Genomic DNA, 14,954 nt, shown 5'->3' on the forward strand with positions numbered 1-14,954 from the left:
AAGTGTCAAGCCATTAGGAGCATATGACAATGAAGCAAACAATGCCTGGTAGGTTCCTAAAGCTACCAATAGAGAGAGTGAAGGCCTCGTCAACGCATTCAACAACAGGTTATCTTTGGTTAGATAGGAGTGTTAAGAAATTTACTGCATAACATAAATAACTATTGAGAGGCATATATATAAGAAAATAACTAGAAACAACCATAAACACAAATGTTTATCTGGGAAAATCCCCAAATCTGGCAAAAAACCCAACATAATAAGATCTTATTAGCATTGGCCAAAACCCTGGCCAATCTGACCAAGTGAACCTTCACCGCTCACCTCCAGGTCTTGCATTACAATGAAGTCCTTCTAGCCTTTTATAAGCTCCATTACATATAATACCACGAGCAAAATATTATGGGTGCACAGTACCATGTGCCCCAAAACCATCACTGTTTAACCTGGTCAACTTTGACTCTATCTTGAGTCAAGTTTACCTAACAATCCCCCCCTTAAACTTGACTTGGGGTTCCTTGACTAACTCCAGCCAAACCTGCTAAATGAGACAATCCCGCTCACTAGCTCTTACGCCCCTCAGAGTTTTTACCCGGGGTATTGTTAACCCGACATCCCCCCTATCAGTTAGGTCTAACCCAGACTTTACCGGTGATCACTGAGGGGTACACATGCCTTACCAGGTCTTACAGTAGTATGCCCATTCACATGCAATAATTTTGACTTCATTAATTTTATTTTATTTTATTTTTATTTATTTATTTATTATTTTCTTTTTTTTGTTGTTGTGATTCTGATCCATCCTCTCTCAATTTGATTTGCTCAAAAACTTCCATCAAACCGCTCCAACTGCGAGTCCGAGAACCTCGTAGATTCCAGCACCGGTGGCCTCACATAGTAGAAAATGAATAATTTCGAAGCCGCATGAACAGTTTTCTTCTGCTGACCTTCTTTAAATAGCCACATGAATCCCGAACAATTCGTCAGCATGTTCCAAACAGGTAAATATCGCAAATGCATTGCAATCCCTGGTAGTTACGGCACTATCTTCTGCACATTCTCCTCGAGGTTCTTCCGCGTACGATTGTTCCACCATTATTTTCAGACCCAGATCTGCTGCATTGATCTCATCATGCCATATAAACCCCTGGCATCAAAGAATCCCTTTGAAGCCAATATCTGGCTCTGATACCAGTTGTTAAGAAATTTACTGCATAACATAAATAATTACTGAGAGGAATATATATAAGAAAATAACCAGCAACAACCATAAACACATAAACACAAATGTTTATCTGGGAAAATCCCCAAATCTAGGGAAAAACCCAACCTAATAAGATCTTATTAGCATTGGCCAAAACCCTGGCCAATCCGGCCAAGTGAGCCTTCGCCGCTCACCTCCAGGTCTTGCATTACAATGAAGTCCTTCTAGACTTTTATAAGCTCCATTACATATAATACCACGGGCAGAATACTATAGGTGCACAATACCATGTGCCCCAAAACCATCATTGTTTAACCTGGTCAACTTTGACTCTATCCTGAGTCAAGTTTACCTAACAAGGAGTTCATAGTTACTCACCTCTGAAGAATATATGAACCTAATGTTCAAGTCTGAGCGTAGAAAACTTGAAATTTAGGAATGTAAACAAAGAAAGGAGTTGGCCAAGGAAAAGAGAGATTCAAGGATTGCAGCAACAACAAATCAGCCAAAGAAAAGGCTCGAAAGACAAAAACAAGGGAAGAGAAGGAACATCAAAACCAGTTGGCAAGGCAAGAGAGGGAGGCAAGAAAGGCTCAAAAAGTGTTGGAAAAAGAAGGGGTGACAAACAGGGAAGAGTATGGTGCAAGTCAATTGGAAGCAAATGGGATGATGTCCAACACTTTGGACCACATTGCAGATCATACACCATCGCACCAAGAACTGATTAACATCTAAGTCCCCCACTATCAACCAGGGCTTATACCCACCCCCTATACACCTACTAGTTCAGGGGTAAATCCTACGTATTATAGGCCACCTCGAGTTAGTTTTGGGGTTAGTAGCACAAGTGGACAATTCGGCTATTCAATTCCTTCATGGTTACAAGGAGTAAATTGGACGTAAGCATATGGAAAAAACTTGGCTCAGGTAGGCACTTCAACAAGTTTGGGAAATTCAGAAAATGGAGGCCATCAAGCATAGGGGTGGAATGAATTTTATGTTTGTAACCAAATTGCAATGTGGATGAAGTTACCATCCCTTTTTGGTCTGTTTCAATGTAAGTTCCAATGTGTATTTGGATATAGTTCAAAAGACAAACATACGTTTAATATACTAGTTAAATATACAATATGTTTCGAGTATGGTTTATAATTTATAATGTTACAAAAATAACTAACTGGCATGTTACAAGAACTAACTAACTGACTAACTAAATTCCAATGTTACAAAAACTAATTGATTACAAAAACCCTGCATAATTTATAATGTTACAAAAACTAACTAATTGACATGTAACAGAAAATAACTAACTGACTAACTGTTACATAACATAAGCACTCCAACTGTTACATAACATAATTACTCCTACTGTTACATAAGCATTTCAAATGTTACATAACATAATTATTAAGTTCACCCATAATTTAGCTATTACATAACATAAGCACTCGAACTAGATCTCATTTAGCAATGCCTCGAAAATTTCTTCAAGAATTTCATCGCTACAAGTTAATCCACTTGAGAATTCAATCAAATTTAACTACAACATAAAGTTAGGGTTATTTTTGTTATCATCGTGTTCAACAAATGAATGACATTTAGATGCAGATAAATAATGCAGGTGTCAATTTTAATACTGGCTCGAGCAACTCAGTGGAATATGTAGAGACTGTGATGACAAACAAATTATTATGGTACTAAAGGAATGACAAATTCTATGCTTCCTCTTATGAAACCTTCCTCAACAAGGCCACCACTTCTCACAGATACATTACTTGCGAAGGCCACCATGAGATTGCATAATTATATAACCTTTAGTTATTTAACCACCTACAACATGAAAGTCCAATTAATTGACTATTTTTCCACTGTAGAAAGCTATAGAACAAGACCTCACTTTTGCAGATTATTTCCCAACCACGAGGAACCCTCTCACATCACAATCTTGTATGTCTCCTAGTTAAGCATGTGCGACACATAGAAGGCAGGGTTTGGAGCAAAGTGGTAAGAACACAAATAAATTAGAATGTGTTACAACCCCATCTGGAGAAGCCATAGTTGCTACAACTCCACCATGAGACAACACAATTACAACTCTAGAAGCTACAATAACCCCAAAAGAAACTACAATTATGAGAGTTGTAGTTGTAGAATACAATGTTGCAACTCAAGTATCCACATAATACCCTGGTGTTCCGACTGAATAAGAAATACTCAAGGTTTTCGTTGCAACTCTAAAGAGAGATGAAGGTAGCCATGATAGCAATGTGAATTCATAGCAATTAAATGCCTAAGAAAGAGACGATCCATATGATGCATACAAAAAATCCATGCTGAGAGTGCCAAGGCTTAGGATTCTGTACACAACAACAGTAATCAGAAAGAAACTGTCTCCAATAAGAAATACTCAAGGTTTTCGTTGCAACTCTAAAGAGAGATGAAGGTAGCCATGATAGCAATGTGAATTCATAGCAATTAAACCCCTAAGAAAGAGATAGTCCATATGATGCATACAAAAAATCCATGCTGAGAGTGCCAAGGCTTAGGATTTTGTACACAACAGCAGTAATCAGAAAGAAACTGTCTCCAATAAGAAATAGTCAAGGTTTTCATTGCAACTCTAAAGAGAGATGAAGGTAACCATAATAGCAATGTGAATTCATAGCAATTAAACCCCTAAGAAAGAGACAATCCATATGATGCATAAAAAAAATTCATGCTAAGAGTGCCAAGGTTCAGGATTCTGTACACAACGACAGTAATTAGAAAGAAATTGTCTCCAATAAGAAATACTCAAGGTTTTTGTTGCAACTCTAAAGAGAGATGAAGGTAGCCATTACAACAATGTGAATTCATAGTAATTAAACCCCTAATAACGAGACAGTCCATATGATGCATACAAAAAATCCATGCTAAGAGTGCCAAGGCTCAGGATTTTGCACACAATAGCAGTAATAAGAAAGAAATTGTCTCCAACTTAGTGGAATATACAAAGATGTTGATACAAACAAATTATTATGACTTCAATTATTTAACTACCTACAACATGAAATTCCAATTAATTGACTATTTTTCCACTTTAGAAAGCCATGGAACATGACCTCACTTTTGTAGATTATTTCCTAACCACGAGGAACTGTAAAGTTCCTAAATAGGAATACAAGTGATATTAAGCAAATAACCAAACATCCATGGAAATGCTGCAAATAAGGAACTGTTGAGCCATATTATTAGAAATCTGTAGGCTAAATACAATATATATTGGAATGGTGCACTTGGGCTTGTCCCAATGAACAAGCAAGACCAACCCTAGGTGGGAAAATTGTTGAGTTGAAGGCTGCCCAACTGCTGCACCACTCTGCATTGCACTACCCCAGAAAACTATTGCATCGCTGAACTTCGATTAGCTGGAAATTGCTCAAAATCCACCCACAAAATTGTGTGCTTTTAACCCCAGACTCCTTGGACAAAACCTAGAAAACTCAGAAGGGAATTTAGCTGGTTTTGACTTCAGTTTTTCGACCCCCTGGGAGCCTCTCCCCATCTATGGCTGCCAAATTTGACTTGTTGGAAACTGCCTGCAAATCCTTTGCAAAATCCTCCAAAATGTTGGATATACCTATGCTATCCAACTCCTAACTACCCGGATGGCTCTTGGCCAAGATCAGTTGCTCCCCAAGTCACCACGAATTGCTGCTGGATGACCTCTACGTTGTCCCTTTGCTAAAAAATGTGACTGACTGATGTGCTGGTCCAGCTAGATGCAAACTCCAGCGAAAATTCCTACAGTTTGCTACTCCCTCAGCCCTCGGATCTCCCAACAAACAATTAATCCCTTGTTGGCCTTCAACTCCTCCTGCGTGTTTTTTGGCTGCCCAGGAATACGCAGTCCCTTCTCTACGATGATGGCTGAAGTGTGTTGTTGCTCCTGACTCTCTGGAACTCTTGTAGAACAACCTCCTTAGGGCGGGCATAGATGGTCCCCCGAAGTAGAGGTTGAATCTCTCACGTGGGAGATTCGTGGCTAAACAACCCATAGGCTTGCTAAACAACAAAACGTACAAGTGAGTGTTTGTTTGCAAATCTAGAAGATAGTCCAAAATGAGAGATGATCCCTCCTTATATTCCCTTGGGCCTCCTTAGCCTCATGTGGGCCCCTCCATCCACCCATTCGATTTCCCTCCAAGCATATCGAATGGCCAAGTTCAAATTCCCCCATGTGGGTGGCCCCCACATCCCACTAGCTGCTAAATAAAGTCGAATTTCCCTCAAAGTTCCTAAGTGAAAATGTGGGGTCCTCCTAAGTTAAAATTGTCCCAAAATTGTGTAGCTGCACCCTGTGACTAATGTTTATGAGAATGGATATGACAGGAACCCTCCCACATCACAATCTTGTATGTCTCCTAGTTAAGCATGTGCAAGACATAGAAGGCACGGTTTGGAGAAAAGTGATAAGAATACAAATAAACTAGAATGTGTTACAACCCCATCTGGAGAAGTCACAATTATACAAACAGAGATTGTTATACAAACAAGTTATTATGCAGAGATTGGGTCGAGCAACTCAATTTGGAGAAGCCACATTTATACAAACAAATTATTATACAAACAAAGACTGTTATACAAACAAATTATATGCAAAGACTCGCTCGAGCAACTCAATCTAGAGAAGCCATAGTTATACAAACAAAGAGTGTTACAAACAGAGACAGTTATACAAACAAATTATTATGTAGAGATCGGCTCAAGTAACTCGGTGGAATATGCACAGATTGTTATGCAAACTAATTATTATGGTACTAAAAGCCCAATTTTTTCTCAACATAAGCCACCAGAAACCACAAATTGAAGCCACCAAAAGCCACGAATTGAAGCCACAAATACTTCATACATTCATAGAAGGTAAATAAGCCACCGAAAAACCCAACCATGTATAAACCCCATTTTTTTTTCAACCTAAGCCACAAAAGCAACCAATTAAGCCACATAAGCCACGAATTGAAGCCACATATACTCCATACATTCATAGAAGGCAAACAAGCCATCGAAAAAACCCAACCAATGCAAACCCCCCCTCTCCCCCCAAAAAAATTCAACCTATGCCATAGAAACCACCAATTAAGCCACAAAAGCTATGAATTGAAGCCACAAATACTTTATACATTCACAGAAGACAAATAAGCCACCGAAAAACCCAATCAATGCATAAACCCCAAACTTTTTTTTCAACCAAAGCCAATTAAGCCACAAAAGCCACGAATTGAAGCCACAGATACTCCATACATTCACAGAAGGCAAACAAGCCACCAAAAAACCCAACCAATGCAAAAACCCCAATTTTGTTTTCAACCTAAGCCACAAAAGCCACCAATTAAACCACAGAAGCCATGAAGTGAAGTCACATATATTCCAAACATTCACATAAGGCAAACAAGCCACCAAAAAACCCAACCAGTGCAAAAACCCCAATTTTTTTTTTCAACCTAAGCCACAGAAGCCACGAATTGAAGCCACATATACTCCATACATTCACAGAAGGCAAACAAGCCACCGAAAAACCCAAGTAGTGCATAAACCCCACTTTTTTTCAAATTAAGCCACAGATACTCCACAGAAGGCACAAAAGGCCAGAGATTAACGCAAAGAAGACAAATGATGTGAATATCGAGCAAATAGATGTGTTGACAAACACAGTTGCAAGTATGGCTAGAAGTATGAAGAATCCTACCAGGGAATGACGATGCCAAGCTCCAAACATTTGCTGCAGCGAGTCGACCATGGTGTCTAATGCCGGGTCAAATAGGGTTGAGTGAGAGAGAGACTATGAACAAACGCCTGTCTGAAACCCAACCACATTCGATGACATAGAACCTTGCAGCACTTGCGATGCCACCCAAGGGTCGAAACCCTTTACTGCGCCCACACCCCACCTCTGCGGCAGAACAACACACTGTAGCAGCTGAACAACACAACACAACAGCCAAACAAGACGTCATAACAATAGATAAACCCTCCCTCACCTCACCATTAACCAACAACTCACACACAACTATAGATGATGCTCACATACAACTACCGACAGAGCAAAATGAGTCACTTTTGGGCCTCGACATAAATGAACGGGAATGAAACAACGTAACCCTAATCATCACAAAAGAAACCCTAATTGGTGAAAAACCAAAGTTCAGGCCCACTCCAAGAAGGTAACACGTAGAGGCACGTGATAGACAGATATTGTACAACTGATTGTGTATGCGAGGTGTCTAAATTAGACCACCTAAAAAAGCCACACAACTACTAGACTCTCTCCCCTATATAATTCATGCTTTTAGGTTCTTCTAATTTTTTTGTTTAAAAAAAGCTAAGTGAACCTATTCTTAAACATAAACATAGAGGTAGTGAAAACCTATACCTTACGGATTAATAACCAACATGTTACTTCAAGTGGTTTGGACCACCAACAAATTACTTTAATTGGCATGGTTTAATAATGATCATAAATCAGCCTTACATTCTAGAATAATGGGCAATAATGAGAAGTTTCCACTATTTCCAAAAAAAATATTACATTGATACGCCTAATTAGAAGGACCCTACATTCGAATTGACGGATGGGTGCAGCTCTGGTGTGCATCCATAACTTCAATTCTGAAACTTGAGGGACCCATATTGTTCGCTCTCAGAAGCCTTGAAAGTGATTTGAAAACCAGTTGGTACTCCAACTCTATTGCTTGTCGAATAACTGCGTGCCAGCATAATCCGTTGCGTTGACAAATTTATACTCTCGGCAGTCCTGTTACTCGGCTCTGGGGACGCATTTCCAGCCCGTATCGATGTCTTTTGCCGCCCTTTCATGGCTCTGCAATTGTTTGCAAGAGAAATTTAACATTAATAGTGTAAGTTTTGACCACCAATTTATCTGGACTTGCTTAAATTGACACGCAGCTGTTTTATGATCTATTTAGAGATTCCTGTTTAAACTTTTGGTTAATTTTGATGGAAAGGAAGATATTATGTAGCTGGTAAATTATGTACACAGATGAGTTCTTTCATTCATGGCAGGACATTGACGCAAATAGCATTTCAAAGGAGAAAGAAAAAGATATACTGGTTACACTGGCTAGGGTGAGTGTCTGTTATTTCAATGTAAAAACAAGACATAATAAATTTTGCTGTGGCTTCTTCTGAGAAGCAATCAATTTTTCCGAGGGCCTAGTTAACAGTCATAGTCAATTGGAATAATTTGAATTTTGCCTCTCTTACTCTATTTTTTAAGGAATCAAGAGAAATTAGCTCGAGATACGAGGTTCCAGTTTAGATAGTAGATAGGCTCAGAATTATCACTTTTTTCTTTGATTCATCTCAAACAAATGAATTTCAATGCAGGCATGCAGACACTTGCGTGACCTGGGGGTGGTTTATGAATATGTAAGACTCCTTTCCTTTTTTACAAGTTTTGTATATATGATTTTAAAATCAGTTGATTTTATTCGAGAGGACTATTCTTTTCCATAACAAGGCTCGAGTCATTACATCACCATTAACATCACTTGCAGTGCATCATCTGCAGGGAGAGCTGAATCTATCTGGGAGAATCGAACATTTTTTCTAAACACCCGACCTCAGGAGATAAACCCAATTGCCAACAATTATTTATTTATTTATTTTAAACTTCTTAAAAATAAAAAAATTAGTCTTCAATCACCGCACTTCTTTATTCCCAGCGAGAATTTAAGTTTACCTGCACGCGTTAGTTTTGCTTTGAAACAATGCTTATATTGACATAAAATTACGAAGTACAAATTCGTCTCACGTCTAAAGAAAGCAAAATTGTCCTTAAAGTAGATTGAACCCTAAAATCACATTCCTTAGCTTGCTTCCTAATGAGAGTGCTCTTAGCCGTGAGTGGGCCTTAAGTTCAGCAATCGACATCCCATGAAAATATCTCTAAAATGAACTACGAGTTGTTGAAAAGTGCACTATGTCTCATCCTTCTTATGGACTACAAACAAACTAATCTAATAAAATGTTAAACTCTTTGGAAATGAGGTGGGGAAACATCATCACTATTGCCTAATAAGGCAACCTTCTAAAAATAGTCTCTGCATAGAATATGATTCCAGGAGGCCAAACAAGATTCAAACAGGCTCTAGCACACCTGCAGCTCCCAAAAAGGTGTCGGTCTGTCTCAGTAGCCCCACAGTGTGGGTAAAGTGCATTTGAAAAACCAGAGACTCTGTGCTCCCAAACTGAGTTCAAATGATCAATCCACTTCCTTTCCTTGTTGTCAAATGCCCCCATCGTCCATTTAGGATATTGCTAAGCAGATGTCTCACTTGCAACATGTCATATAATTGACAAGGTTGGTGGATTCAAATGAACTAATCATAATATCAGAATCAATCCCTCCAAACAGGCCTTGAAGTATTGTTATTTAGTATATATGCATCTTCTATAGGGATGAAGTTTTGTAATTCTTGTGTTGCAACTTGCAATCCGGTCGAATCTAAGGATGCCCTTTCTACACAAGAGCAAGGCCCATGATTTTCAATCTCTCTTACCCGGGTCCCAAAGGTTAACCCAACAAAGAGACCCTTCTTTGCCAAACGTTTAGTAGGAACCTCTTCAAATGAGAGAGTGGAGTGCTCTCTATCTTCCAAATATGAAACAGTTTGGCTGCCAACATCATTGCCCCTTCTATAGTCCAAATCTTGCGAAGAGAGAAAGGGTGATACCTTCTTCCATGCTTCCGAGATTCTCTTGAGAATTGGGTAACTTGCAATATTAAAAATCTATTGGAGTGCTCAACATGTCACTACGTTGAAAGAGACTAAAAGTCAATAATATACTTACCACTTAGAGTCTTGAAATTGAGAAGCCGTTTCCAATGCACATCACCAAAAGGACAGCAGCCAATCCATTTGGTTGAAAATATAGCACCCGATGTCAATTCTGTCCAAATCCCCACCTTGGCTAGATACTGTGCCAATCTGCCATGGAACCAATGGAGGACCCCTTTCACCACCGACCTTGGACCAAAGTTATTTCTAATTTGCCAAACTGGGTGCTGGAAGGGAACCGACTAGAAACACAATACGCAAGGCTGGCCTAAAAAAATCTAGCTAGCCCCAATAATCTCATGGGAAACCTTTTGAAGACATCGGTCCCACATGTCAACTAAGGAAACATTAACACCAAAGGGAACTCATAGATACCTCACAATCCGCATGCCATTAACTTGCTACCATGGCTGGTTCACCTAGCTAGGAATAACTTTTCTCCTAGTGAGAGAGAAATCAGATTTCTGGTTGCTAATAACTGCACCTGCTGCGATGTGAAAAGTATCTAAACAATTTAAGGTAGTGCCCACAAAGTCAAGAGTCAGTTGAATTAAGAATGGTGAATTAAGGACAGAGTGGTTATTTAACACTTCCACCTTGGAATGGAAACTCCACTCGCCCACCCTTGTAATCTGGCTTTATCAAGAATGTAACCTATTGTATCGACAACTAGCACACAGATATAAGAAATTAAAGGGCACCCCTGCCTAATGGATTTGAGAAGAACAATTTTGCCCAAGAAAATCCTATTCATTGATACAAGCACTAATGCATTGAAAACATTAAACATTGACACTAACTAGGATCCAAAGCCCAACTAGGGAAGCATGATTTTGATAAAAGATGGTCAACCTTGCTGTAGCAGGGTTGCGGGGGAGTGTCCCCGCTCCCAATTCCCGCTCTGGGCGGGAGCGACTCGGGAGCTACTTCGGAGTGTGTTCCCGGCAAAAAAATAACGCTTCCTAGTTTTTCAGGAGCGTTTAGTCTTTTTTGCAGTAATATTCCAAATGCAATTTTTTTTCAAAGAAACAAATAAGTTTTGAGTGGGGCAGCCTAATGATCAAGCCTATGGCCCTAGTATTGATATGCGATTACCATGAAATGACTCAGGATGTTTGAGAGTGGTTCTGACCTCATTGGATTTCATACGTAGAAAGTAGAATTTTAGATTTCATTCAAAATCCAACAGACTTTAAGTTTTTCAGGATTTCAGGATTGGGGGGATTGCAATGTTTCCATTGGATATTTTCATGTATTAGGGTATGGAACTTGTATTTAATCAATAGCACCAATCCCTCTATGTACCTTGATGTTAGTGACATTGGTTGTCGAACTCTATCATGACCCTCCTAAAAATTGTTAAAATTGGCAACTAGGGCAAAACTTCATGTGGGTCATCTTATTCATGGCTAATAATATTTTTATTAGATTCCTCTCGTCGAGAGGTGTAGGATTTATAAAGATCATCCAATTCCGATAAGTATTCATGGAGATATGAATTTATTTTGATTATGGAATTATTATCAAGCCGACCTACAACTCATGTAGGCTCAAAAGCCCAACAGTCGCATCTATTCACCCACCAACGTTGTGTATAAATATAAGAGGACTTTTCCTCATTTGGACTCACTCATCTCATCACATCTATCTCTCTCTACTGCGCAAATATGAGTCTCTTCTCTACTGCGCTGAAATGGGTCTCTCTCTCTCACACATGTGAAGCCGGAAACTGCTGAAACTGAAGCTGCAACTGCAGAAGTAAAGATTGACTTGCGTGGCCTAGAAGATCTCCTCTTTGGAATTGCGCTGTAGGTTCATCTGAACCTCCTTTGAAAGCCACAACTTTTGGTGGTGGAATGAAGTCAATCCGACAAACGGTTTGCAAGATATCGACTGCCCTAGTTTGAAGCCGGAAACTGCTGAAACTGAAGCTGCAACTGCAGAAGTAAAGATTGACTTGCGTGGCCTAGAAGATCTCCTCATCTGAACTGCGCTGTAGGTTCATCTGAACCTCCTCTGAAAGCCGAAACTTTTGGTGGTGGAATGAAGTTAATCCGACTGTCGGTTTGTGAGATATGGTCTGCTCTAGTTTGATAATGAAGCTGCTAATGTTGATGCTACTGATCTAGGGTTTGCTACTGCTGATATGAATCAGATTTATTGTACTATTTCTCTCTGCTGAATTATTGAAGATAAAAGAAGATTTGATCAAAGGGTTTCCCCACACATTGTGGGGTTTGTCCCTGGCTAGCCACTACATCTTGTGTCTCTTGTCTTGGCTTGTTTTCTGTCGATTGTTTAATGTTCTATCTGCACTTTACTTTATATACATGTGATTGCTAATCGGTGGAATATAATAAGAAAAAGAAGTAAACTGTTATAAGCATAGAACATACCATAATTTAACATGGTATCAGAGCTGAGGTGAAGACAAAGCCCGAGCAAGAGCAAGAGCAATCATTGAAGAGAAGATTGGCAAGGCTATCCTAAAAGAACTATGGGGTCCTCAACACTCTTTCCTGCCGAAGACAAGCTCCGTGAGAACGCTGACTATCACGGATGGAATATGTCTATCGATCTAACCCTTGAAGATCAAGGAGTGCTGGACCATGTAAGAGGCAATATTGTTGAGCCTTCATCAAATGCATCTGTTGCTGCCTGGAACAAATGGAAAAATGGAGAAGTCAAAACAAAGAAGATCATCCGGGACTCTATCGACAAGCGCTTGGTGGCCTACATCTCTGATCTAGACACCTCCAAGGAAATCTACGACAGACTGGTGAGTTTATTTAAAGTTAATGATGCAAATCAAGTTTTGTTTCTTAGAAATAAGTTGAGGGAAATCAAGAAGGGTAAAGATGAAAGTATGCAAGCATGCTTCTTAAGAATCACCGAGATCAAGAACGATCTCCTATCTATTGGGGAAACCATTACTGACAGAGAAATGGCACTCACAACTCTCGGAGGATTACCATCTGAATGGTATGTGTTCAGGACTACTCTTCTGAACAATAATGTAATTCCTAGTTTCGAGGAATTAATGGCAAGATGCATTCAAGAACAAACAAGGGTAGAAGAGCAGGAAATGCCCTTGCCTAAAGGTCCTCCTCCTGCTAAGAAAAGAAATAATTCTGGGTCTAAATCGAAAAGAAAGGCTGGATTTAAGGGTGGAAGAAAAGGACGATGTTTCATTTGCAATAAAGCAGGTCACTATGCAAGGGAATGCCTTGATAGAAAGGACTCTCACCGTGACGATGATCAAAATCCCTCTCATGGTAATTGAAGGAATGGAAAATTCAACAACAAAGGAAAAAGGAATGCGGGAAATCAAGGAAGAGGGCAACCATTCAAGAAGGCTAGAAATTCCAGGTATGAATCTAACACTGTTGACGATAAGCAGGCTGAATATTATGTACCAGCTGCTCTATCTACCTCCGCTCCTTCGGACTCAATGGGAATTTGGCTCATTGATAGTGGTGCCTCAAGACACTTCACTGGTTATAAAGAAGTACTCTATAATTTGGTAGAGAAAGAAACTAACCTGGAAATTGTCCTTGGAGATGACATGAAATAACCAGTGAAAGGTGTAGGCAATGTTTCTCTTAAACTGAATCAAGGTAATACGATTCACTTACAAGATGTATTATATGTACCTGATCTCAAAAAGAACCTGGTATCCATCTCGGCAATGGAAGACAAAGGCTATAAGGTAACCTTCAGCAATGGTAAGGTACGCATATGGAAAAATAATGTTAAAGATGCTTTCACTCTTGGGTTTCGAGTTGATTCTTTATATCAAGTCGGTGGAAGTCCGCTAGGTGTCATGTCTTGTGACACAACGCTTCAGTCCGAACTTTGGCATCGGAGGTTTGCCCACCTTCATTACAAAGCTCTACCCGATGTAAGACAGATGGTAACAGGGATGCCTGAATTCCAAGTAGAGAAAGAAGGTGTATGTCCGGGATGTGCCGAAGGAAAGCTCAAAAGGGGACCATTCCCTTCAAGTCAAAGCAAGACCTCCAATATATTACAACTAGTTCACTCAGACATATCAGGTATGATGCCTGTAAACTCCTTGGGAGGATACTCATATTATCTCACCTTTACAGATGACCATCCTCGAAAGACCTGGATATACTTCTTGAAAAAGAAGGATGAAGTGTTCCCTTGGTTCCGACACTTCAAAGCCCTAATCGAGAATCAAACCGAAAAGAAGATCAAGATCTTAAGAACTGACAATGGGACTGAATATGAATCTAATGAGTTCCATGATTTTTGTAAAGAGGCTGGCATCAAGAGGGAGACTACTACACCATATACTCCTGAACAAAATGGTGTGGCAGAAAGGAAGAACCGCACAATTATGGAAGCTGTCCGGGCCATGCTACATGATCAAAGTCTTCCTAAGTTTCTATGGGCTGAAGCTGCAAACACTGCCGTATATGTACAAAATCGATGCCCTCATCAAGCATTGGGTTCCAAGACTCCTGAAAAAAAATTCATCGGTAAGAAACTTGATGTTTCTCATTTTAAAATTTTTGGAAGCCCTGTATACTTTCATGTGCCGAAAGAGAAAAGAAATAAATTGGGAGCATCTGGAAAGAAGGGAATTTTCGTGGGCTATGGTGAAAATACTAAAGGCTATAGAATCTATGTAGTCGGTCAAAGGGAAGTCATAATTAGTCATGATGTCACCTTTGACGAAGATATGGCTCTCAGCAAGGTGATCAATCTTCTGACTTTGAGGAGCTCTCAAGAAGCCGACACCAGGGAACCGAAAGAAAAGGATGATGAATCAATGCCTGATGTAGAAGAACCCATGGATCCGATTGATCCTCCTCCATATGAGCCTTCCTCTTCTAGGAAGAGGCCTTCATGGCTTAAGGGGTTACTTGATGATGCTGAAGGAC

The 14,954-nt window shown here is 39.7% G+C and overlaps 1 protein-coding gene across 5 annotated transcripts in view; it reads left to right on the plus strand.

Moving 5' to 3' along the window:
• The first annotated feature begins 7,776 nt into the window (after positions 1 to 7,776).
• The window catches only part of LOC149261612 (golgin), a 484,201-nt gene continuing 477,023 nt past the window's right edge, over positions 7,777 to 14,954 (plus strand). For 4 of the 5 annotated variants that reach the window (XM_089422467.1, XM_089422469.1, XM_089422471.1 and 1 more), the window contains exons 1-3: positions 7,778 to 8,100; positions 8,267 to 8,329; positions 8,591 to 8,632. In XM_089422467.1, coding sequence (XP_089278593.1) covers positions 8,038 to 8,100; positions 8,267 to 8,329; positions 8,591 to 8,632 — 168 coding nt within the window. In that variant the 5' untranslated portion in view covers positions 7,778 to 8,037. Of the gene's footprint in view, positions 8,101 to 8,266; positions 8,330 to 8,590; positions 8,633 to 14,954 lie in introns of all 5 variants that reach the window. The other variant, XM_089422473.1, reaches the window with a different exon arrangement.

Source organism: Pinus tabuliformis, chromosome 6 (assembly GCF_031772625.1).
Source record: "Pinus tabuliformis cultivar Carrire ecotype Pingquan chromosome 6, CPIR1, whole genome shotgun sequence".
NCBI lineage: Eukaryota > Viridiplantae > Streptophyta > Pinopsida > Pinales > Pinaceae > Pinus > Pinus tabuliformis.